At 39.5% G+C, this 25,104-nt stretch overlaps 1 protein-coding gene across 1 annotated transcript in view; it reads left to right on the top strand.

Moving 5' to 3' along the window:
- The window catches only part of VPS54 (VPS54 subunit of GARP complex), a 48,830-nt gene that overhangs the window by 5,794 nt on the left and 17,932 nt on the right, over window positions 1-25,104 (top strand). Inside the window, exons 2-13 of the mRNA XM_039719040.1 lie at window positions 2,560-2,721; window positions 3,532-3,773; window positions 5,211-5,289; window positions 7,930-7,964; window positions 9,336-9,467; window positions 12,055-12,440; window positions 16,737-16,863; window positions 17,908-18,015; window positions 20,350-20,405; window positions 21,891-21,987; window positions 22,428-22,765; window positions 24,626-24,755. Coding sequence (XP_039574974.1) covers window positions 2,586-2,721; window positions 3,532-3,773; window positions 5,211-5,289; window positions 7,930-7,964; window positions 9,336-9,467; window positions 12,055-12,440; window positions 16,737-16,863; window positions 17,908-18,015; window positions 20,350-20,405; window positions 21,891-21,987; window positions 22,428-22,765; window positions 24,626-24,755 — 1,866 coding nt within the window. The 5' untranslated portion in view covers window positions 2,560-2,585. The remainder of the gene's footprint in view (window positions 1-2,559; window positions 2,722-3,531; window positions 3,774-5,210; window positions 5,290-7,929; window positions 7,965-9,335; window positions 9,468-12,054; window positions 12,441-16,736; window positions 16,864-17,907; window positions 18,016-20,349; window positions 20,406-21,890; window positions 21,988-22,427; window positions 22,766-24,625; window positions 24,756-25,104) is intronic.

The following is a 25,104-nucleotide window of genomic DNA, read 5'->3' as shown; positions in this document are numbered from 1 at the left end:
TGTTCTTCTAAGTAAGAGACTCAGGGGACTCAGCATTTCATTTCACTCTGCACACTTAATGCAGTTAACTGCATTTACCTGCCTGTCATTTTGCACAGTTAGTGCAGTTAACTGCATTTACCTGCCTTTCACTTGCGTGGAAAAGTGCATGAGTTAAAATACTCTGCAGAAGTTTTGTTCTGTGTTAATACTGAGTTTAATTTTTTTGGTATGTTTAATTCAGGAAATTTGTTTATTATTGTGTATTTTAAAATGTTGGTTTAGGGGCTAGTTATAGATTCATTTGTCTATAAAATGTTTAGTAGTGGAGCACAAGGAGCTCCTGTTCTGTTGGTGAATAAATTAAAGTTTTTCAGTTGTGGGTAAGGTTAGTGTACAGAGATTAGTGTAGGGCAGGATTTTTGCCTTCATATGGGCTTGGCACATATTCCTCTGTAATGTGGATTTAGTTCAGGTACTATTGTCCAGTTTTCTTTGTCTTTCTGGGGTTATACTTTGTTGGTCAATTTAAGGGCTACATTTTGAGGAATGCCTGGTTTTGGGCAGTACAGAGATGAGTTTTTTCCTGTGCAAATGTGGTTGTTCATTGGGGTTAATTATCCATAAGGTCCTGACTTATGTGGGTACTAGAATAGCTGCTAGCTATGAATAATTTAGTACAGCATCAGATTGCGTGCCACTTAAGAAGGCCTCTGCCTATGAAGCCCTATATCTTGTTGAAATCCACTCAACAGTATGAAGGTTACTGGTATTTTATTGTACTCTTTCATTTCTATTTTAAGATTTGTCAGTAAATATTTCATGGTGACAAGTAATGAAAATACCTGTGCAAGAGTAGGCCAAGCTTGTTTTTGAAATGCTGAGGTGTTGAGCTACTCTTCAGTCTCAACTTGTCTTTCAAATTTGTTTTAAATCTTTGGCTAGCATCACACAGGTAGCATTTTGTCCACTCAGATTTATGTAGTTGAGACAATTCATATCCTAGACAGTTTTTTTAGATGGTACTTCATTGTGGAAGGGATAAAGGCTTAATGAAAGGCTTGCAAGAGTTACAAGATTTCAGTGCTTTCTACAAATTGCTGGAGTTGCTGATACATCTGACTAGAGCAGACTGTGGCTCATATTACAGAAGCTTTTTCAGGAGAAAAACTGCAAATACAGCACTTTGAAGCAGTTCCAAGTGCAGATAAATTTACTGTATGCCTTTAGGAGACTGGTCATGGCAACATAGCACTGAATGTGTTTTTTAAGAATGCTAAAATAAGTGTTTTCTCATCATATGCTAGATTTTTCACAAAGCCACCTGAAAACATATGAGAAGAGCTTAATGAAGAAGTTACTTTGGAAATGTCAAGGGAAGAACATAAACAGTAGAAGTATTAGAGAAAAAAGGGTTTTGTGGGGCTTTTGGGGGAGAGAGATTAATGCTTTATGATATTTAAGGAAGAGCTGTCAGATGTCTGGAAAGGTTTTTTGTCTTGTCTACTTCTGACTCTTCCCATTCTCTTTCTGCTAGTAAGTTTTCCTTACTATGGACCTCTTAATTGGGATGCTCTGTTATTGCTGAACATTTCTTTTAGAATTGTTTTGTAGGACACTTTCAACCAAAGTAGAGCCTGTTCTTTTTCTTTTCCAAATGAGATTTGTAATGTATGTGATGCTGCTGGAAGCTGACAGGGTGAGATACAGCCATCCCTTGGTGCCTGCTTTGGCACTTGAAGATAAAATTGGCCTTTAATCTTTTTGTGCTCCTTCACAGGGTAGTGAGCAATTTAAGTATCCATTAAGGGTTAGTAGTTAAATGCTAAGATCTTGCTGGATGTGTTTAATTTCTCCTTAAAGGCAAGGATCCACATGAGTCCCTTTGAACAGGCACTCCTTGAGCTGTGCAGTTTTAATAAATTCTCAAACCTCTAATAGTTGTGCAGTGTGCTACTGTCTGATACTTTGATGGAAATGCAGCTTTGTTTACAGATGGAAAGAACTCATTAAGTTCTGCCCTGGTGTAGAATTTTTAAGGCTATTTTCAAACTGGGATCTTAAAATGGAACTGAAAATTAGTGGGACTTTGCTTACTCTGGAACTTTTTGATCTGTGATTTAATTGTCTTCTCTGTGCAAGTACATTATGCTGGAATAAACTATACTTTAGTAGGCAGCCATAAAATTTGAATTGTCAGTTTTTCTGATTCAAGTACAAGGTTTCCTGATATTTGAGAGGAAATTCCATTGTGAATGTGTGCACTGTGGCTGCAATAGTTACGGCAAGAAAGGAAGAAGTGCCTGAAAGACTTGCCTTTTTTTTATTTTTCCCAAATGTAACATTTTATTCCTGCTGTGCATAAGAACAGGCTATCCCCCAAACCTACAAGTGTCTGAGGAACAGACTACGAAGTTACATTCTGCCTTTTATTTTTGTGTTTAAAATAAACTTTCTCCTGTTGTTGAAATGTGTCAGTTGAAGTATTGCAGTTAAAAACAATGCTGGAGTGTCATTGTTTTGATACAGTGTCTCCCCAGAGCTTTACTAAAGCCTTGATATCTATTGTTTCCTATTTAGCTTTTATCAAGTGGTGATTTTATGCAATGGCATCAAGCCACAGTTCTTCACCAGTGCCTCAGTCGAACAGCAGTGATGCTTTCTTTAAAAAAGAAGCGGACGCCACGAAACGCTTTCGCCCTGTGCAGGCCCTGCCGGACGTGTGTCCCAAGGAACCCACAGGTAATGCAGCTGTGCAGGGAGAGGGAGAAAGCAGCTCTGTTTGCTGAGCCATGGCCAGCTATCCAGTCAATATTTCTTGCATACTGGGTGTAGTGACTAAGCCATAGTCTTACTTCCAAGCATGCTGTGATTCTTTTTTATACCACCCCATGTTCCTTTTGGAGCAATTGGAGAGACTATTTGCAGCTTGTTTTAAGATGTCCCCATTATAGGTGGGACTTTGCTTGCATCATTCCACATTACAGCTATGATCCATACTCTATTTAAGAAGAGGGTGCAGTCTGACACTACTGGTAGCAGACATGTCCATTGTGCTTGGAGCCTGACTGCATTCCTTCTGGGAGACATCCCACCCCTTCTGCAGGAAGAAGCAAGTGACCCCTCTGTAGTACTAAGTCTCTAGTGCTGTTGTTGAACCAGATTTTTGTCATGGTTCCAGCACATGGTTCCATGTGTTGCTCTAAGCTTAGTTTACACAAAGGAGTAGGTGGGACGGGGGTCTTAGAATTATGACATATAATGCTAACAAATTGCAGCTGTCATTTTGATCAAGATCAGGTTATTAGAAATATGTTTGTGGTTGGGATATTTTTCTCTTCAGTAGAAACTAATGTTGAGCTAAATCTGTTTAATGAGTGTCAGTACACCACTTCTGTGTTCAAAACTTGATTTGGTTAATCTCAAAAGAAATGCAGGGTGAAGTGTTGCAGAAGGAGAATATTGGTTGTTTGCACAGATAATTCTAATCCAGTATGTAATTGGTGAAATTGTTTCTCACCCTAACAAACTGTTTTGTCTTTTGTGCTGCAGGCAATCCCAATAACTTACATGACAGCCCATCTCTAGTTGTGGATCAGCAAAGATGGACTATTTATCATTCCAAAGTCAATCTCCCAGCAGTACTAAATGATCCTAGGTTAGCAAAAAGGGAATCTGATTTCTTTACAAAAACATGGGGAGTGGACTTTGTGGACACTGAAGTCACGCCTTCATTCTACCTCCCACAGATCACCAAGGAACATTTTGCATTATACCAACAGGAAATCACTCCGGTAAGAACTCCCAATTAGGTGCACGTAGTCCTAGGAACCAGAAAGAGATCCTTCTTCTAATTAGATTATCCTGGCTAGTAGCCCACTGTACAGTTGTTGATAATTAATTTGCTTTTTCAGTGTTGTTTGGGTCTTCATTAGACATTGGTGGTTTTATAATCTCAGAACCCATCGTGTGGAAAATGCTCTCTGAATTGTCCTGAGGCAATTTCATGTTATTTTTAACTTCTGTTTCTGAGTACTGAGCTCTGCACCAGGACTTGCAGTTCATATTTATTCTTTCTGGTTGTTAATCCTTTTTTCCTGTAAGGATTGATTAAGGATTGGGCTCTACAATGCAACATAGCATTCTCAGACCTTTGGATCAAATGACTACATGCTGCAAGCATTGGCAGTATTTTTTAGGAGGCTTCAATCTAAACATTGAAACAATTATACATTAACTTCTTGAACTATAAAGAGGCCTATTGTCTTGGTGGTTTCTTTTGTAACAGGGAAGTGTAAGCTAGGACTTACCAGGACCAGTAGGAGACTTCTACAATCTCTTAAAAATACAAGTGTCAGTAAGTATGTGGTATTTTTTTTTTTTTTAACTGAAAGAACATGTAGAAGTCTCCTGCTGTTCTCTGCTTCCTTGGTTTGTAACTTCCTTCATTTTTTTTTGTTGGTTCAGAATTAGCTGCAGGAAATGTTACTTGTGTAATTTTAGTTAAAGACTGTAGAAGGGAATTGTCTATAAATGAACTACAACTGAACTATTGCCTTTAACTCACATATTCAGCATTTAAAATGTTTTAAAATTTCATCCTTTAAAATTAGTACTTCATGCAGTGACTGCGAAATGAAGGTTTTGAAACTGGGACCTGAGCTGTGATGTAGCTTCTTGCAGAAATCTAGTTAACATTGGTATTCTTTAGAAACGTAATTTATCATCACAATGGTCTCTGGTGGTGTTTAAAATTTGAAGCTCAGCATGATGAAACAAGATGTGTGGTTTCAGCAAGGTACTCATTAGTAATATGTGCAAGTAATTTCTATTTTCATCCAATTTGATTTAGCAATGAAAAAGGATTCTTTGTGTGTTAGTGTGCTTCCTGGATTAGTCAGCAAATAAGTGTTTGTATATGTAATTACCGTTGATCTATGATTGTATATCATTATGTAGAGAAGTTATTACACCTTTTCAATAACTTCTGTGTTCATTTTCTCTTGAGATGTAAAGATACAGGAAAAAACCAACACATCCATATAGGTTGAAGTTTTTAGTACCTTTCACCTGGACAAACTTCATCTGAAAGAAAATACTGTGAACTTGCCAGAATTATTCTGCATAATTTAGTTGTGTTTCAGTTGTGTTTCACTGAATGTTTTGCTTCAAGTGAAAAAAAATCTGGGTTTTAATCAGAATAATTCTTTAATGTGTTTTCTCTTCTACAGAGAGAGAAGGTTCATGAAAGGTGCAAGAATATTTGTACTCCTAAAGATTCCTTTGACAGGACACTATTACACACTCACGGTACAGTCAAAGCCTCCTTTAGTCATTAAAAAGTGGTGTCTTTTTGTATCAGTATGTTATAACATCAGTAGCAAGTGTTATGTTGTTACTCATCATTGATTCTATAATATACTAATTGTCTCTGTTACTTGCTTGAGATCTTAATGTACAACAATAGCTGATGATTTCTTTGAAACAAGAATTGAAAACTCAGATGTGGTAGGCTGAGAGGTGTTCATGACCACTGTTGACATTTTGTAGGTCAAAACGTTAGTGATGCCTGCTTTTAAACTTTTTCTTGGCATGTTTGGATTTGTGACAGGTCGTTGTGGCCCTGGCAGTGTTTTCTTTAACTGCTTTTTTATTTAAAGATCCATTGAAACTGTTGCATCAAATTTGTATCACCTATTGGCTTCTCAGTGAAGAATGCAGTGCAAGTCCTGTATCTGCCATGAGAGTCATATCATGGCTGAGGTGGGAGATGATATCTCAAGATGATCTAGTCTAGACCATCTGCTCAAGCCAGGGCCACCTGTAGGAGGACAATGTCCAGTTGGGTTGTCAATCTCACAGATGGAAATGACACAATCTGTCTGGACAACCTGTTTCCGTGTTTTACCACCTTCACAGTAAAAATACTTCCTTGTGTTCAAATGAAATCTTTCATGTATCAGTTTCTGCCCATTGCCTCCTGTCCTGGCACTGGGCACCACTGAGAAAAAACAGCTTTGTGGTCTTTGCACCCCCTCATCAGATCTTGAAGCACATTGACCTTCCCTGGGATTTTCCAGTCTAAACAGTCTCTCCTCCCTGTTTCTTAATCATCTTCATGGCTCTTGACATGATTCATTCCAGTATGTCTAGGTCTGCCTTGCACTGGGGAGTTCAAACCTGCATGTGAAGGCTGAATTTCAGGACTTCATGGAAGTAGTTTAACTAATAGGAAACTAGACAGGAAGGAAGGCAAGGGGCAGATAAAAAAAATAATAAAAAAAAAAACCATAAAAGAAACACTCATAACTTGTAGGAAGTTTTTATTATTTATTTTAATTTACTTTCTCAAAAGCATTAGCATAAAAAGGTTCATTTATCAATCTCTTTAATAAGTCTTCTCTATATCAATGTCTACAGGTAATACAGCAAAAAGGATTCAGTAGTTTACTCCTTCTGATTAAGTTGTTTCTGCTGATTTTCTTCCTCCTCTCCTGTGCAAAAGGAAGCCCTTCTGCAGGGTTTCTCTGTATTGGTGTTACTTTGGAATAGCTGTTCCAGAATGAGTCTGTCTGTGCTGCATAATGCAAAATTAAAGTGCCTTCTTCAGTCTTACCTTAATCCATCTTAAAAGAGTATTGAGTGTTTTTAAAAAGAAAAAGTTACTGTCACCAAAGTAACTGGGAGCTCCTTGTGTAGCTGGACATTTCTTAGTAGAAGCATCATTTGGTAGACTAAAGCTTCTGTAAGCTGAATTTTCTATAAATTCTGCTGTTATTGTTTCCTGTCTTCCTCTAACTCCATCCCACAAGATTTAGCCTTTTACTCCTGTAAGAAATGGTCTGTCCAAAGGCTGAGGACAGCAGGGTGATTCCGAGGTTGCTTTTTGTACTTTGATACAAATAAAATAAGAGACAAATGAAGTAAAAACCAAAGAGAGCAGTATGGGAGCTGATGCTGGGGTTGCACTTGCCATGTTTGTCAGGGTTGTGCAGACTGTCCAGCAGAGATATGGGCCTGTTGCTTTTAAATTCCTCAACTTCTTGTCCTCCGGTGTGCCCCCTCTTCATAATGCCCACTAAAGTAATGAGTAAGGGTGGGACAGGGGATTTTGGCTGAACCTCAAAAGTCTGAATTTGCCTTTTCTTCAAGTTCTGCTGGGATATAATGAATTAACTGTTTTCCCAGCTCAGTTCTCTCACCCTCTGCAATTGTCAGGTCAACATACTCCATGGGAATTAGTGCTGCTGTGCTGCTTGGTCAGTGCTTGGGACTCTGGCCCTAGCCCTTGTTCATCCTTCTTGCCAGTCTTTGTGCATCCAATCTCCAAGTGCTGTGCAAAAGTGATTATATCAGCTTTAGTCTGAAGCACTAAAACTGGGATGATGTTAGAAGGAGCTTTTACTGGCCCTTGCCAGTGCACTAATGAATGTGAAGTGCTAAGTGGATTGCTTTGTATGACAAACACTGACAGTGCCAAAGCAGCCAAGTGCAAGCTCCCTTGAGTAGTCTGGGCATGAGACCTGAACTGCAAAGGACAAAAGAGTACTTCAAGGAATCAGATTATTTCAGGTTGGCAGGGGTTTCAGAAGGCCTTTACTGCAACTGCCATCTCAAAGCCAGTTCAGCTGTGAGGTCAGACCAAGCCATTCAAAGCTTTACCAAGAAAAACAGAAATCTCCATAAAATATCTACAAATATATATCCAGAAAATCTCCAAAATACCCAGCCCTTCTGGGCAGCCTGCTCCAATGCTTGGCTATCCTCATGTCATCAAGACCCTTTTCATGTTTAGTCAGAAAGTTTCATTTCAATTTGTAAGCCTGTTCCCACTCTGTGAGGAGCATGGCATCATTGTCTTGAAAACTTCCTCATGGGATGCACTTGTTCAAGGGAATTGTTTCCTATTGTTTGCTCATGAATGACTACCTGTGTTTTGTTTAATTTTAGATAAATCCAGGACAGATCTGGAACAAGTACCTAAGGTATGGCTTCTGTGGACTTGGAGCTGTTGTAAGGCTGTCTCACATGAAGTGTTGGATATATGCATGTACTCTGTTCTTTGTAGAAATTTTGTCCTCATTGATGACTTGAGTTGTTTCTCAAGAGGATCGGTAGTGCTCAGAATTTAAAGACTAAGGATTGTTTGCTTTGTTCGGTTTTTTTTCTTACTGTTTCCATGGTCTCAGTTTTTTCTCTGTATAATACAAATATAGTATTATATAAAAATATATATTATATTTTAAAAAAGTATAATACAAATACCATTATTTTATTAATTTTTAAATAAATGAAGTTAAGACCTCAGAGCTGAGCAGAATTAGCCAGTCTAGGAGAAAAGGAAAACTTCCCTTTGTGAACAGTTTGAGAAAAGCTTGAATATTGCCTAGTGTGCAGCTCAGCATTAGGTTTAACTACTTGAATCCTCGATCAGAGCTCTCTAGCATGTAAGCACGGAGCATACATGATGTGGATTTTTGTGTCAGGTTGACAAAAGACACAGCTCCAGATTCCATTTTAGTCTGAATAATGTTTTTATAGGTACAGTAAGAAGTCAGAGTATTAATACAAGGTCAGCATCTCTGTGCCAGTCATGTAGGCTGCAGCTTGAGTAGCTGTCACTGCAGTGTTTAAAGTCCAGGAAACAAGAATGCTTGAGTGGTGTGATGCTGCAGTCTGCATTGAACCTTTTAAAATTACACTTCATTAATAAAAGCAAGAGGGTTCTACTGCCTGCCTGTAAGCTCAAGGTTTTTTTCAAGTATAAATAATGTTACCAGAGAGAATTTTAGATGGGTAGTTCTCCAGGAGGTGTGGTTAATGTTACATGTTACTGACTATTCCTGTGCCCAGCACAGTTGCTGCATCCTGCCTAAAGGATGTCAGCTTGAGGCTCTGCTCCCTCCCAGGGAGCACTTGCTGCACCCTGACAGCCAGCTGGATGATCAGCCTGGGGGGAGCTGTGGCCCCAGGAATGAGCAGATCTGCAGCAGGATGCCCTTGTTAGTGAAGAAGCTTTGCTCAGATCCTTGAGAGGGCCCACCTGCACTTCAGAGCTGCCGATGTTTGCACACTCAGGGTGTTCGGGTCATCTCACGTGGTTGAATCCATATGTAACTTTGGAGCTGTGACTTCCACTTTTGGGAGGATATGACTTTGTCAGATCACACAGGCTTTTAAAGTACATTGGTTGTAAGGTCTGGAATTAATTTGTTTGCCTGGATAAATGAAAATTTGGATGTTGAAATCATCAAATAAGGTCTCTGTTAGCTTAATGAGAAAAGAAATGTGTTTAACTGGGGCAAAAAATATAGGGGTGAGCGAGGCACATTTATTTCTTTTTTTTTCTGTTTCAGATTTTTATGAAACCAGATTTTGCCTTGGAAGATTCCTTAACATTTAATGCCGTTTTACCATGGTCTCATTTTAGTACCGCTGGTGGAAAAGGAAATCGTGATGCAGCTTCCTCCAAGTTACTTCAAGAAAAGGTACAACTTTCACACAAGTTATGGTTATCCATCAGTGCTGGTGGATACTGCAAAGGAGCTCCATGGCTGCTGCTGTGTAGTGTTTCTTGAGACATCATTGTGGGCTTTGCTATCTCTCATTTTACATCAGGCCGCAGATTGTTAGTAAATCATGCAGGAAGCATCCTACTGAAAGAGAGCTTCTTTTTCCCTGCTCAGTAAATCTGTCAAATCTGGAAAAAAAGAATCTTTGTATGATGTAACAACTGGCTTTTCACGACAGCTGTAACTTACTGAAACAGCTGTGTATGGAGAACTTCAGGGGTGTGGAGTAGTTTTCTAGGGAGGAAGAGCAGTTCCGTGAGAAGGGAAAGCTGGATTGCACAGGTTGTATGTACACTGTATCAGACTACATCTCAGGAAAATTTCAGATTCAAGGCATTGTGGTTTCTATGCTAAAAGCAATACTACATCCTATGGTGTTTGTGTTTTAGGAGATTCCTCTTACTTTTGTTGTTGTCTGCACTGATCTGTTTTTGCACTTCACAAAGAAGACCATGAAAGCAGAGCGGTTTCTTTCATGTTGGAAAGAGAAGTCTCATCTTGGTTGTTTTTATCTTTTTTTGCTAGTTATGTAGTCATAATATAGAAAATCTCATACTGAGTCATCTGTAAAGTACAAATGCCAATAAAATGCTTTTAGAAAATCTGAGTAGTGAGGTACGTTAGGAAAAAATGAGGTACCTTAGGAAAAAATTGCATGAGAATGTCTGGAAGCTGTTTCCAAACTTCTGGAAATTAGTCTTCCTGCTCTCCTGCCAACTCAGGAAGAAGTGACAGGCTCTGCTGCAGGCTAACTCAAAGGTATTTTAGGTTGTCCTCCACATCTAAAGTTGGAGGAAGGCTTCTTTGGAGTTTTTTGGGGCAGTTGCTCTCTGAAAATGAAAAAGCAATGTCTGCCATATGCTGTGAAGTTCCCAAAATGTGCCTGGAAGCAGCATGGACACTCAGAAAGGACTTGTGTTGAAGCAGACCCAGAGCCCTCACTGATGCAGAGGAGTGAAAACACTGCTTCACATGAAATGAGCCTACATTTGTTGTTTTACTTTTTAAAGCCTCTGAACTGCACGAGGTTTACACTTACCACATGTAAATATGCACCCTGCTGCCATAATTGTCCCTAGCTCCAGGCACCATTTTCCAACAGGATTTTGAAAACCTTGTATTAAGCAAGATCTTTTGGACTGCTGTTGATCTACTTCAAAAATTTTCTCATGGTGTTTTCTTCTTTACTTCCTCCCCTGTGTTTTCCTGCATTGAGACTGTAAGCTTTTTGAGGCAGGTGCTGTTTTCTCTGTTTGTTCTATCTTGTTTAGCATAGTTAAAGGACCTGGGGCATCTAGTTGGTACAATCACATAAATAATTGTTTGTAATAGCCCTTTCTCTGATCCCTGTGTCAGAGTCTGTCTTGCCTTTCCCTGTGGCTAGGTGTGTCACAGCTGGTTGGTGGAGGATGCCTCTGATTAAATTAGATGTGAACAAAAAAGGTGGGTTTGTATGTTGTATAAATCCCTAGTGTATCCATGGGAAGCAGTATGAAAATAACTCCAAGAAGGAGACATTCTGCAGCTGATTTCCTTTCCATCTCTGGTTGGCCTTTTGGAATTCAGCAGGAAGTTTGAATGCCTGGCACCTCTGAGAAACCAGGTCATCTGAGTATTAACATTCAGATGAGCATCCTAAAGCCTCAGTCCTTTGAGTTTGCATATTCAGCTTAAGCCAAAACACAGAGCTATTACAGTGAAAGAATCAGACCAGCACAGTGGTCTGGTAACTGTTTGACATAGGGAATTTGAATTTCAGGTTCTGAACATGTAGGTGTAGTCTGTCTCTGGGAATCCCACAGTACCAGCATACAGAAAATAGGTTTAGTCCTAATTCCAGCTTGTTGGCAAAAGTACAACTGCAGCCCGAGATACCCTGGAGATTTTTGTACAAAGAAGCTACTACAGCTTTTTAAAGAAGCAGAGCCCTTTCAGTGGTGTGTCATTAAATATAGTGGCTGCACCTTGAGCAGCTTCAGTGACCCAAATTTCATAGCTTATCTGCATATATATACTGTTGCTTGCAGCAAAGCCACTATCCAGAGCTGTCTCCTGGTTACTGTCCATATTCTGTGGCCAGTGTGCAACCATGTAGTACAAAACTTTGGGTATTTTAGATTTATTTGCTTTTTTGACTTCTTATTTTCAAGCAGGAAAGGCATCAAATCAGTCTTCCCACAGTGATTTTGAGTTAATTTAAAAAGTTGCTAAACCACAATGCCAAAGGGATTTAGCTTTTATTAGCAAAATTTCCTCATGATACAATGAGACAAATACTCTGAAAGTGTATTTGCATAGTGATAAAGCTTTAGTCTTCCCACAGTGATTTTGAGTTAATTTAAAAAGAAGTTACTAAACCACAATGACAAAGGGATTTAACTTTTATTAGCAAAATTTCCTTGTGATACAGTGAGATAAATACTCTGAAAGTGTATTTGCATGGTGATAAAGCTTCCAGGTCATAACAGTAATGTTGGTTTTTCCTCTTCCCTCCTCTTCCCAGCTGAGCCATTATCTGGACATCGTGGAAGTCAATATTGCTCATCAGATTTCTCTCCGTTCAGAAGCATTTTTTCATGCAATGACCTCTCAGCATGAGTTGCAGGACTACCTCAGGAAAACCTCCCAGGCTGTAAAATTGCTTAGAGAAAAAATCTCTAAAATTGATAAAGTAATGTGTGAAGGATCCCTTCGAGTTTTAAGACTGTCACTCACCAGAAATAACTGTATAAAAGCATACAATAAACTGAAGTTAATGTCTACTGTACACCAAACACAGCCCACAGTACAGTTGCTGCTCTCCACTTCAGAGTATGTTGGAGCTTTGGACTTAATAGCAACAACACAAGAGGTGTTACAGCAAGAGCTTCAAGGTATTCACAGTTTCCGGTAGGTAACCGTGTAGGAAATACATAAAATGCAAGCAGAGCTGGAATGTGTTGAGCACATTGTGTTGGCTGAAGGGATTTGTTCCACTTTTGTTCATTCATTCTTAGAGGACCTAATACAGAAGGTATAAAATGTAAGTGTGGCATAAGCAGAGTGACTAATGCCTTTGCCAGAGAGGGGGTGGGGTTTTTTTGGAGTGGGATGAACTTTTGACATGTAAATGCTTTGTCCTCTGTTCTGGTTTACAGATGTTTTAGGGGTGCAGAGATGAGAGCAAAGCTGTGGCTGGACTTTGATCTTGCATGGCTTGTAGCTAGGAGGTGTTTTCCACCTGTATGGTTGTGTTTGAGGGTGCTAGGACAAGGGAGGAGAGGAGAAATTTGACTCTATGTTTTAGAAGGTTAATTTATTATACTATGATATATATTATATTAAAAATGCTATACTAAAACTCTACAAAAAGAATAGAGAGAAAGGTTTATCAGAAGGCTAGAAAGGACAAGAGAGGAATGATAACAAAAGCTGGTGACTCCCAGAGTCCAAGCCAGCTGACTGTGATGGGCCATTAATTAGAAACAACTAACATGCACCAATCACAGATGCACCTGTTGCATTCCACATTAGCAGATAGTTAATGCTTTACATTTATTTTCTGAGGCTTCTCAGTTAAAATAAGAGAAAAATCCTAGCAAAGGATGTTTCATAAAATATCATAACTGCACACCTGGGGGTCTGCAATCCTCCTGCAGGCAGCACCCCAGGGAAGAGTCCTTGGGCCCGTGTCTTTAGTGGCTGACCTGGGCTGGAGTTGTTAAAGCAACATGCAGGAATATTAACACAGTAGAATCCTTCTACCTGATGTAAAATAAGCTGTCATAAGATATAGATACTTTAAAAGTGGTGCATGCAAAGCTGCCATTGTGGCATGATGCTGGCAGAAGCAGTGTATGCTAAAGTCTGCTCCAAGGCTTGCATCAGCCAGCTGAGGAGCTGTGTGCTGAGATTTCTGTGGATGCTGGGTGAGGGGTGCTTTGTTTAGAGGTTATGTGGTTCCTGTAGCCCAGTGGTCCACAGCTTGCATAATGGAAGCATGATTGCTGCTCAGTACCTGCAACATGAATGTTCAGAACTTTATATAGCTACTGCTCTTGTCCATCTCTTCTGTCAGGTTCCTAACACATCTTGTAGCTAGTTTGGAAAAAAAAATTATGTAGAAAAGATCTCAGGAAAATGTCCTAGAAAAAGTATTAAAAATGAAAAAAAAATTAAAGAGGTAATAGATTATTGGGGTAAAGTTGCTGTTAAGTGTTTTTGCTAAAAAACCTAGAAACAGACCATCTCAAAAGTGTAACTTGTCTCTCTTCAGGTGCCTCAGTGCAGTTTGTCCTCTTTAGTGTTCCTGCTATCAACCACTTGATTCTGGTGCACAGCCCTTACCAAGTCACCTTTGTATTGACCTTGGTGACAAGTCAGTGCAGTTTTACAGCCCTGTGACAGCATCACTCAGAATCAGCTGTGTTTTGCAGCTGGGTAACCTGTGTGCCCTGTCAGCAGAGAGTGCCATTCTCTTGTCATTGTTGGACATGATGTTCCAAGAATGTGCCATTTTTTCAAAATTACCCTCAGGTGTGGAACATATTTAGATAATCATCTTGTCCATAAAGAATAATTTCTATGAGTGAAGCTTAGCTGGTTGTGTTGGTAGTTACAGACAGTGATGTGTGTGGGAAATGTCCTCTCTGCTTTGGACAGTAAAGGCTCACAGAGGTGGGTTAAGAGCTACCTCAGTCATGTACCCCACCAGAAATGCAAGTGCAGTTGAGAAGCCCAGCACTTTCCAAATCTCACAGTGGCCTGTGTATATAGCTTTTGTGAAGAAATAATGTGCAGTGGAAAGATGGAAATCTCAATAAAACTTCTCAGTAGAATGTTGTGTTTCTGAAAAAGTGGTGGCAAGCACATATTCAGCTTTTCCCAATAAATAGCAAAGGTATCTTCTTGCTTTATTCTGAGCAAGAATGATGCAGTTGTCAAGTGAGTTAAATACTCATTTTAACGAGATACTTCTCAAGCAATAACACATTTTATAAATAATTACTGGGGTTTTTTTACTAAATACATGTTAAAAAAAACCTCCCAAAGTCTTGTTTTAGTGTTGCCACAGCAGCTTGTAAAATTTGGTGTTTTCAATTGAGTCATGTCAGAATCATTCAATATAAAGCAGCAAGAAAACTATTCAAATAATCAATTTTTTCCCTTGACATACTGTATGCAGAAAAAAATGTAGCTTGTTTCTAGTTGTAGCAAAAAATGAAAAAATCATAAAGGTTGTGTGAAGTAATACATTGGTTTCTTTAGTCTGGGTTAATGTCACTAATGATATGTGTCAGTTGTAACTGCTTGCTACTATAGTATAGAATTAAAGTTTTAGAGCTCTAGCTTTTTCAAGTTCACCCTTTTAATTTTACAAGAGAAAGCTGATGTGTTAACTAACTTAAAAATCTGTGAAAACACTTTCTGTATTGCTTTCACAGTCCTTGTTGGGGTGATGGAGATACAGTGATTTTGTTTGTTTGGGGGCGTGTGTGATTTGGTTTTGTGTTTTGGGGTTTTTTTCCCACAGGTATGCTGGCAAAACACACTTTTACAGTATTTTGAATATATATTTTTTATATTTATTATTTTATTTATATTTTTGAAAACATATATTTTGAATATATATATTTCATAGCTGATGCATAGAAAAATAGTTCTCATTTGTGTATTTTAAAAGAAGCTTTACCCTGAAGTCATCATTTTCCATAATAGAGTTGTCATATTCAGTATTCATTGAAAGGATCTGATGTGTGAGTGGTACCTGTTAAGAGATAATTACCAAAGTGGTTTTGTGGAGTGTGAATTAAGGTTTGACTTGTTCCTGAATGTTTCAGGTTGGAGGGATTTTTGTGCCTGCTAGGGACTAGAACCTCTTGGACAAAGTGTTGAGGGCAGGTGCTGGGAGCTGTTGTTGGATGTTTCCATAGCTGAGTTTTGAGAGGACAGCTTTTGCTGTGTTTCAGTGCAGTTCAGCACAGGTGCAGAAATAATGTACCAAGGAGCATCTTCATGTTACCTCAGTAAGAGCCTTTGTGTTGTGGCTCCTAGTCCTGCAGTCAGTTTTGCAACTCCAGTTATTATAATCTTTGGGGTGTTTTCCTGTTGTGTTTGTTCTGAAATGTCCATGATGCAACTGGCTTGGATTTTCTACAGGCTATTTTTGTTTAAATTAGATATTTTAAATATGTCTGCTTTGTTTATTCTAGTGAATTGTTGAACAATTTCAAAAGCAGGTACATCCCTGGTCATCTTGAAATTAAAATAAATAAATTAATCTGCTCAGTTCAGATCCAGCAAGATTCCTGGACTTCAGCTCAGTGCTGGCTATGTGGGTTTCTGTAAGGAGGAATCATAAGTTATGACAACAAAGAATCCAGCTACACCAGCACTGAATGAAAGTCATGTTCATCCCCCCATTTTGTATCTAGGCTTATCTAAAATATCACAGCTCCACTTAATTCTCATTTGTAAAGTGTCTGGGTTTGTTTTTGTTGAAGAAAAGGCAGTCTGCTTTTTACTGATACTTGTTCCCAGCTGTTAGTGGAAGTTGAAGAGCCTGAAGCATTTGACATCTCTGAAGTTCACACTTTTAAAGGGTGGTTGACATTTCTGATGTGAGAAATTCCCTTGTGGTTCTGTATGACAACAGTCTGCAAAATATGGTCTAAATCTCCCATACGTGGGAAAAATATTTTTCATTTAGAGTAGCATAAAAAATGACAAATTTAAAAACTCCTGTGTGTTCTCTGAAAGCCATCCTGTCATGTGAATTTAATTTGTGATCACATCAAAAGCTCAAATGTTTGAATTAGAACTGGTGATCTGAGGAACTCGACAAGCAAAAGAAGTATTCCTTCTTTTTAACACCTTTATGCTGGCAAGCAGTGAGTATTCTTAGTTCTGGTTCACCTCTTTGGGCAGAGAGGTACTTTGCACCTTCCAAAAAAAGAAAAAAGCCCCTACTTCCAAATTTTATCCTCCATCAATATTCAAGTCCATATGTTTTGGTGTAAGGTGACAGTGCCTCTGAAAAATGCATGATTTCAGCTGCTCTGAGGAGTGAAAGATTGGAGCCTCCCATTAAGCCAGCGTTGATTGCATGGAAATTTTCTGCTGGATGGTTATTTTCTTCAACTGTGAACTAATGATTCGTTTTCAGGTTGATTATTTAGCTCATATCTCAATGGCTGTTTTTCTTAGGCATCTTGGCTCACAGCTTTGTGAACTGGAAAAGCTGATAGATAAAATGATGATTGCAGAGTTTTCAACTTATGCTCGCAATGATTTAAATAGACCCCTAGAAGATGATTGCCAAATTCTAGAAGAGGTATGTCGTTTATTGAAATAAACTGTCTCATGAATATGTTTGCATCTTTAACATGCATAATTAGCACCAACTAATTCACTCAGGTCTCTAGTAGCAACACCATAATTTTAGACTATTTATCTTCTCATCCACACCTCTCTCTGCCCATTTATTTTTGTGCTTGATAAGATTAAATAATTCTAATTAAACTCTGAACTGCAATCCAGGTCCACTTTATTTTTTCAAAATAATCAGTTCTCTTTTCTGTCATTAAATGTATACTGAGTTCACTTCATGAACCTAAGCATGTAAGTGGAAAAGAACATGGATTCTCATGGACTTGGTTGTAAACTTTAACTTTTGCAATGAAAGCTGATATTTGCATGTTGTTCTCATTCTGTCTCCCCATGCTTTTATGGGTGCTTATACCAAGCATATGCTTGCCCTGAATGCATGCTTCATTCACAGTATATATAGATATATATTCCTCATTTCTCTGAAGATCATAAACACACAAAGATTAGGCTATTGTGGTTGCTTTCTAGCCCAGAAAACATTTTTTCTGGATTTTGCTTGTAGGGCTCTTTATTAATTGCTAGAGCCTATGACCTGTTCAGCCTTGTTTAATCCATTTCATGAGATGTAGTGGTTGGCAGTAGCACTGCAATTCTCCCCTTTCTGCCCTGTGGTTCCTTGCCCTCTGTGCTGCCAGCCTCACACTAGGGCTGTGCTTGGTGTCAGTCTTGCTCAGGATCAGGAAACTCACTCATGGTTAGAAATATCCACAGGTTTAAGCACTTGTGAATGAGCCCAATTGAGGAATTGGCAGGAAAAGGGGTGGGAGGAAGAGACTCAGCTGGTATTGCCACAGGGACCTTTTTTTGTATGGGCAAAGTTTGGCATTAGTCTGGAGGAATTGGATTGACCTAAATGCTGTTCACTGTGTGCTTGATACATGAACTGTCTTACTGCTATGCAATTTCTTAAAATTCTTTCTTGTCTTCACCTTGATGTCCTTGATATTTTTCATGTGTCTTTTTTTTAAATTTTCTTTTTTCTTTATAGGAGAGACTTGTATCTCTAGTATTTGGACTTCTAAAACAAAGGAAGCTAAATTTTTATGAAATATATGGAGATGAAATGATTACTACTGCAAAGAATATAATTAAACAGGTAAGACAAACGTTTCTGATGTACTTTACAAGCTTTTCTCTACCCCTTGCAAGTAATTTTTTTAGTCATTAATAACAGTTCTGATGAAGTTTTTTGGTGGCTGATGGTCTCTCAGTTAGAGCAGCTGAGCTTGCAGGCACTTAAGGGATCCCTGAAGCACAGAGGTCTTTACAGAATAACTTTGGAAGGTGTAGGTAACACAAGCTCCCTGTTTTCTGTGTAAAATTAACATTGTTGTGAACTTCCCTTTCTCTTAACACGTGGCTCTCTGAAATAGTAGAGTTGTGTCATAGCACTACATTCATTAAAATCCCACAACAAAACAAACACTCCAAAACCACTAAAACTAAAAACCTCTCCTTCCCAACACACTGTAAAGCAAAACCCTGGAGTTCTTGGTGTAAACACATAAAAGAGAATTGAAGAGCTTGCCAGTTTAAACAAATGAATTCCCTGCAAATGGTACAGAAAATATTTCTTGCCTTAATGTTAACACAGACCTAGCATAGGCACATGATAAAAGGTTGGAAAATATCCTTGCCTGTTTCTGAGAGAGCAAGGTGAAGTAATAGAGAAGGTAGAAGTGCTTACCTTTTAAAAAAAAAACTTTAATTTAAGCCCCAAATCCTTTTTTGCATTGGTGTGGTGGTTTGCCATTTAGGGCAGAGTATTTCAAGCCAAAAAACCTTATTGATAAAATGAGCTAAAATCAATAATTGAACAAAATTCAGATTCTTGCTTTGGAGGAAATACATTGACTAATTTGGATAGGCACATAATGACTTCTGTTTGGAAACAGATCTCAGGCTGAACTTAGATGGTGTGTGTGGTACTTTCAGTTTTACTCCTCTTGCTTGTTTTCCCACATATGTAAGAATACTGTGTAAGAATGTTTTTGTTTTTTTTCCTAGAGATAGGTGATCTTTAGAGTTATGCTCTGATGTACTATGAACTCTCTCTGATTTGTATCTCAAAGGCTGGGATGCTGAGTTGGGCATCTCCTGTCCTCATAGGATAGTCTGCAGTTCACAGCTGCATTGTGAGCTGGGTTGGGAACTTAGTTTTTAAAAGTTTGGATTTGGTATTAATGCTGTTATTAGAAGGTTTTTGTTTTAAGCCAGACTTGGCTGTTCCAATCCCTTCTACATTGCAGCCCCATGGTTCTGTTGGTCTGGTTGTACAAGGTGGATAGGCCCATATTGCTAGTAAATTAATAAAATAAAGGAATTAATGAATAACACCAGGATAAAGCTGTTCATTGCCTGGCAGTCTCCACTGGCTTTTCACTTGCCTGTATCAGCAGTCATTAGGAGACTTTTTTTTCCCTTCAGATTCTTTGTTTGATCATATAATAGACAGGTAGCATCCCTATTTTTCTGATAATTCTCAGTCTCAAAATGCTTTTCCCATTCTGGGAAATTTAAGTTGGGTTTTTCAGGTTTTCCCTCTGGTTAATAGTAGACAATGTTTAATCAAATTCCAGTGTAAATTTCTGTTCAATAAGGAAAATAGGCAGGATTTGTGTAATTCCTGTGTGGTTTGTGCAATGCTTTTGTATGGCGGCCCATTGTCTCAACTCTTAGGGGTACTTTTCCTTAATAAAGGAAACTCTTTTCTTGCCACACCTCAAATGTGCTTCCTCTTCAAATGCATTGCTGGGCTGTTTTGGTCAGTGAATTTTAGTGGGATTTTGTTGCCAGGCAAGTGTAAGAGCAGAGGTTGGTAAGCACTGAGCACACGGCATAGTACAAGAACAAGGTTCTGTACTGACCACTACTACTCAGAACTGAGGTAAAACCTGTGCAGCTTGAGATGGCAGCCCTCAGTCACCACTGGGATTGTACAAACTTGCTTAAAGGCAAGATGAGTTCACACTCTGCTACTCATTTGTTCAGTTTATTGACTGGCATTTGGGAGAAAAGCCTTTTTTCAGTCTGAGTGGAGTTGATTTGTACCATGGGCTTACAAGTAATGGGAAAAGAGATTAATGAAATGGCTGTAGAACTGTAGATGTGTTTGGAATGAAAATTGATTGTACTGGAGACCTGAAGAAGCTGGCCAGTTTTGTATGCACCAGTTGCTTTGGGTGGTTTCTTTTGGTTTGTTTTTTTTTGGGGAGGGCGGGGGGTTTGATTGTTTTTTGGTTTGGTTTTTTTTGTGTGTTTTTAGAGAAACAAGTTGTTAAGTGATACAAGTATCTCTTTCTTTTCTTATTTTACTTTTCCTTATTTAACTTGAGGATTAATGTGTTTGTTATGACACTCAGCAGTGGTTAGAAAGAAGCTAAGATCTTTTTTTGTTTTGTTTTTTTTTCCCCCCCTTAAAATTTGACAGTGTGTGGTTAATACGGTATCGCAGATAGAAGAAATAGACACAGAAGTGGTTGTTAAGTAAGTATGCAGCCAGATTTTTTTTTTTTGTGGTGCTGGTGGGTGGGGATAGTATGATTTTTAGCATAGATAAATTTATTGTTCTAATTTTTGCTTAGATTTCCCTATAATTAAGGACTATTCTTCTCTTGCTTCTTAAGACTCTGCTTCTGTCCACCTCTGAGTGGATTTTTACTTCTCATTCATGTTCTAATGTTACCTTAAATTTACCTTTGAAATAAATACTGAAATTCTGTGAATCTCACTACATGAAGCATATATCTCTTGAATACATCTCTATTGAAAGCATTCTCTGTTGCCATAATCTGGGACTTTGTATTATAACATGTCATGAGTTTGAGTTCCCCATAGTCAAGAACAGGAGCTATCCAGAGAGGAGACCAGGCAACTCTAGCCCTAGAAATGGTCCATCAGGAACCTCACCAAGCCCATCAAAGGCCAAAGCCAGAGCAGAGATGGAGGTGGAGCCAGACTCCTCTCAGAGTTTGCCCTGAGGGCAGTGCCACAATGTGGAATATGAGGAATTCCAGTTGAATCATAAGGAGAATCTGTTCCCTAGCAGGCTGGTCAAGCACTGGAACACAGGCCCAGAGAAGCTGTGGAATCTGTGTTCTGGGACAAGATCAGCCTTTGACTGACCCAGAGCAGCCCTATGTGGTTGGACCTGCCTTGAGCAGGGCTTGGCCAAGGCAGCTCCAGAGGCCCCAGCTCCAGGGGCCCCTGCCAGCTTCTGTTTTTTCTATGGCTTTGTGATTCACTTGACTCAGCAAAATGTTACCCCAAGATAATAAAAATAGTCCAGCTGATAAAGCAAAGTGAGTTGCAAAACCTGCATGGAATTCATACCCAGACTGGGAAATGACTGGGCACAGGGTCATTTTTACACACTGGATATTTGGTCACCATTCTCTAGTGTTTAGTCTTCTGCTCTTGGGTCCTAACAGTGTATTGCAGGGTTTAATTTTTGTTCTGTCAATGATTTTTCTGCCCTCTTGCCACAAATTGCTGACTTGTATTTTAATTGCAGAAGTCTCATTGCAATGCCTTGCAAATAGAGCCTTTAAATGGGCTTAATGACACAGCTTTTTAACACGAGAAAAGTATTTTCATGTAGGTTTTTTTGTTGGGTTTTTTTTTTCCTCCCACATGGTTTGTGAAAATGTTATTAACCCTGTCCCTTGTTGGTAATACTTACTTATGCAGGGGAAGGGAACATTATGCCCTGGAAAGAACTAAAGGGTAAATGTGAAGTTTTAATTTTCTGATAGTATGATCTAATCCTATAACCTTCCTTCCCCTATCCACTTGCATTGTGTTGATCATGACTGTTGTTCAGATGGTGTTTGTTGCTTGCCAGGTAAAAGTCTACACAGTTTTCCTTATATTTGCAATTCTATTTAAGGCATGTTTTCTTTTCCTGTATGTGCCAGTAGGCATCATGGCCAGCAAACAATTGCTGTTTGCTGAATACTGCTCTTTTTTTAGGCTTGCAGACCAGATGAGGATGATGAATTTTCCTCAGTGGTTTGATTTACTGAAGAATATTTTTTCAAAATTCACTATCTTCCTCAAGAGAGTAAAGGTAAGACATTCATCTACAAAGAACTTCATACAATTCAGGCATGAAAGGGAATGAAGTTGCTTTTCCATTTGAAGTCTTAAGATGTTGGTTTTGCTTGTAAAGTTCAAACTCCTGATTGAAAGGAGATGTGCATATTGGCATCCAGTGCAAAAATGATTAGTGCTAACAAAGAGAGCAGTGACAAAGAGATAATACCTCTTTTTCTCTATTACTTCTCTTCTAAGCTGCTAGGGATTAGAACAGGGCTTTTGTACGTGTTAGATTGCTCCAAATGAGGTTTCTTTCACCTGTCTCAGAAACATCAGATATTGGTTGCCATCAGACAAATGGGTCTGCCTCTAAATACTAATTACACAACAAAGAAAATATCTTTCTAGCACAAGCTTGTGGCACTGGGTTTTGGGGTGTTTTTTTGTAATAAAACTTATATTTCATTCTAGGCAACGTTAAATACTATCCGTAGCGTGGTTTTCTTGGTTCTAGACAAGAACCAAAAAACCAGAGACCTGGAAGACACGTTACAGAAGAACTCTGCTAAGGAGAGCATGGTGGACAGCGAGGTGGCCTACCTGACCCACGAGGGGATGTTCATCAGCGACGCCTTCGGCGACGGGGAGCTCCCGGCCGCAGCAGCCGACTCGGCCTCCCAAAGGAACACCTCTCCCAACAGCGAGCCCTGCAGCAGTGACTCTGTCTCAGAGCCCGAGTGCACCACCGACTCCTCGTCCAGCAAGGAGCACACGTCCTCTTCTGTCACTCCAGGAGGAGTAGAGATGATGTGAGTGAACACCCTGCCTGTCTCCGCCTGGCAGCGTGGCCGGAACGAGGGGTGAGGTGCAGGCGGTTGTTTCTGGTCACACAGTACAAAAATGACTTTGGAGGAATGTGCTTTTTAGGTAGGTGAAGTGTAGTGGCTCTCCCCCTAGAGACTGCCATCTGAGTGCACTGTTATATTTGCCTTTTTTTTCACCTCCATATGTAGAGGTACAGGGACTGATTTATGTCACTTCTTCCAGAAAAGAGCCCCTTGTCCATTAGTTTTTTTGGGGAGGCCACTTGTCTAGGGAGCAGGAGAGATGTGAGTCCCTGAAAGATTGTTTGTCATGTCTTTAGCAGGCAGAGGCATTTCTGTTCCCTGTCCATGTTCCCTGTGGTTATTATTCCTGGGTGGTTTTTTTTGGTTTGTTTGTTTGCTTGTTTTTTGAAGATGGCTTCGTGGAATACACCTTGATAAATTCTAGAGAAAAATCTTCTGTTTGTCATCATATATTTGACTTGCATAAATAAATAAACAAGTCCATCTCAGTGCTTTGGTTACATAGGCAGTGCTGCCCTGAGGTGCTCCAGTCTCCAGAGTTCCAGCCTTCTGGCATCCTTTTATGCACCCCTTACTTGTGGCTGCAAGTCAGAGCTATCTTTTGAAAAGAGCCAGGCATAATGTGTGTGGGACTTGGGCATGACCCACTTCAAAAGCCAGCATGTGTTATGTGAAGCAAAACTGAAATATTCCTTCTTACCCTGCTGAGAGATGGAAGAGAAGTGGCCTGCTTTTGCTGCTGGGTCCTTGAGTATCTGTGCTTATGTGTTGAAACAGCTTCTAGTTCTGATAGAGACCTTCCCCACCAAATGACAATGCTGGCTGAAGGAGATAGATTTAAAAGAGATATGCTGTGCATAAAACACAGGCCTTTGTATGTCTGATCTGAACATCTGTCGTGTGCTGCAGGAGAAATTAAATGTGAGGAGGAGTCCAGGGTTACATGGAAGAGCAGGGAAAAGGGAAAGGGGTTGGATTCAAACTAGTCTGGAGCACTTTGCCAAGTTTGCTAAAAATACACCATCCAGCTAGAGCTTCTGAGGAGCACAGTTGTTTCTGAGGCTGGTTGCATAACTTTGTTGTAAAATGAACTTACTTCATCACTCTTCTGGTTTTGTTTGCATTTGTGTTTGGAGCAGGCTAATAAAAAAAAACACAGAACAGTGTTGGCCCAGTTACTGCTCTGTAGTGTCCTGAGTTCTCTTCTGTTGTGCTGTCAGTCCTTCTGGGCTGGCCCAGAAGATTGTGATCTTCACTAATGGCATGAACCATGAGCAGCAGAGCTGTGCTAAGTGCTGGTCTCAGAACAGTAGACAACTCATGCAGTTGACAACTCTTTTAAAAAGCACCACCTTAAGAGCCTGTAGTCTAAAGAGGTAATAGAAGACAGCCTGTAGATTAAGGCTGTGGGGAGTGCAGAGTATCTATTTTAGGCCTTACACTATTGGAAGAAAAGCACTGTGTTGTGTTTGTCATATGTTTGAGATGCTGAAGTCTCACAGGGGCTGGGTAAATTTTAACTCAGTCAATTGTTAATTAGATTTATTGTATCAGTAATGGCTATATTGTGTTTACTCTTAGACCATTAATAGCAATTAGAATGCAAATAAAAAAAAGGAAAAGAATGTGCTATTATGCATTTTCTTCTACAAAGGGCTGACAGGACCTTGACAGCAGCTTAGAAGATCCCATCTGTATAAAGTGACTTTGGTGATTGCCTGACTGCATTTGACAGTTGCTGCAAGGCTTTTTCCTTCTGTGTGCAAAAATACTGTTTGCTCCATAAACTGATGCTGAGCCAGCTGGTTCTGTCATTTGTAGGATCGGCGAGGACATGAAACTGACTGACCTGGAGCTGGTCAGGCTGGCAAACAATATCCAAGAGTTGCTTTATAATGCCTCTGATATCTGCCACGATCGCTCAGTCAAGTTCCTCATGGCAAGAGCAAAGGTGAGGAGCTTGGGTCAGAGCTGCTGGTGGTGCCTCGTGCTTGGTGAGCATTTGCTTCCAGGTTACTGCTCTGATGAGGGTTCTGAAGCAGCCTCTGCAATGGAAGTACAGGAACTGTTGCTGCTGCCACAGGCTCTGCATGGTAGTGCTCAGAGCACTGTTACCAGTGTTAACATAAATCATTGCAAGGCAGTGTTGGTTTCTTCTATCTATTTCTTTCTCTTTTTAATGTTCTGATTTGCTGCCTTTGATGCTTCATGCAGAGAATGCTTGTCTGTGACAAGGTAGCAGCTTGCACTGCAGTCCACTCTGTCTGTCACATGTAGGGTTAAATAATGTGCCTCTTCAA

This window comes from Passer montanus, unplaced genomic scaffold (assembly GCF_014805655.1).
Source record: "Passer montanus isolate IOZ18808 unplaced genomic scaffold, ASM1480565v1 scaffold40, whole genome shotgun sequence".
In the NCBI taxonomy this organism is placed as follows: Eukaryota; Metazoa; Chordata; class Aves; order Passeriformes; family Passeridae; genus Passer; species Passer montanus.
Note: the sequence above shows the minus strand (reverse complement) of the source record. Positions and strands in the feature narration are given on the sequence as shown.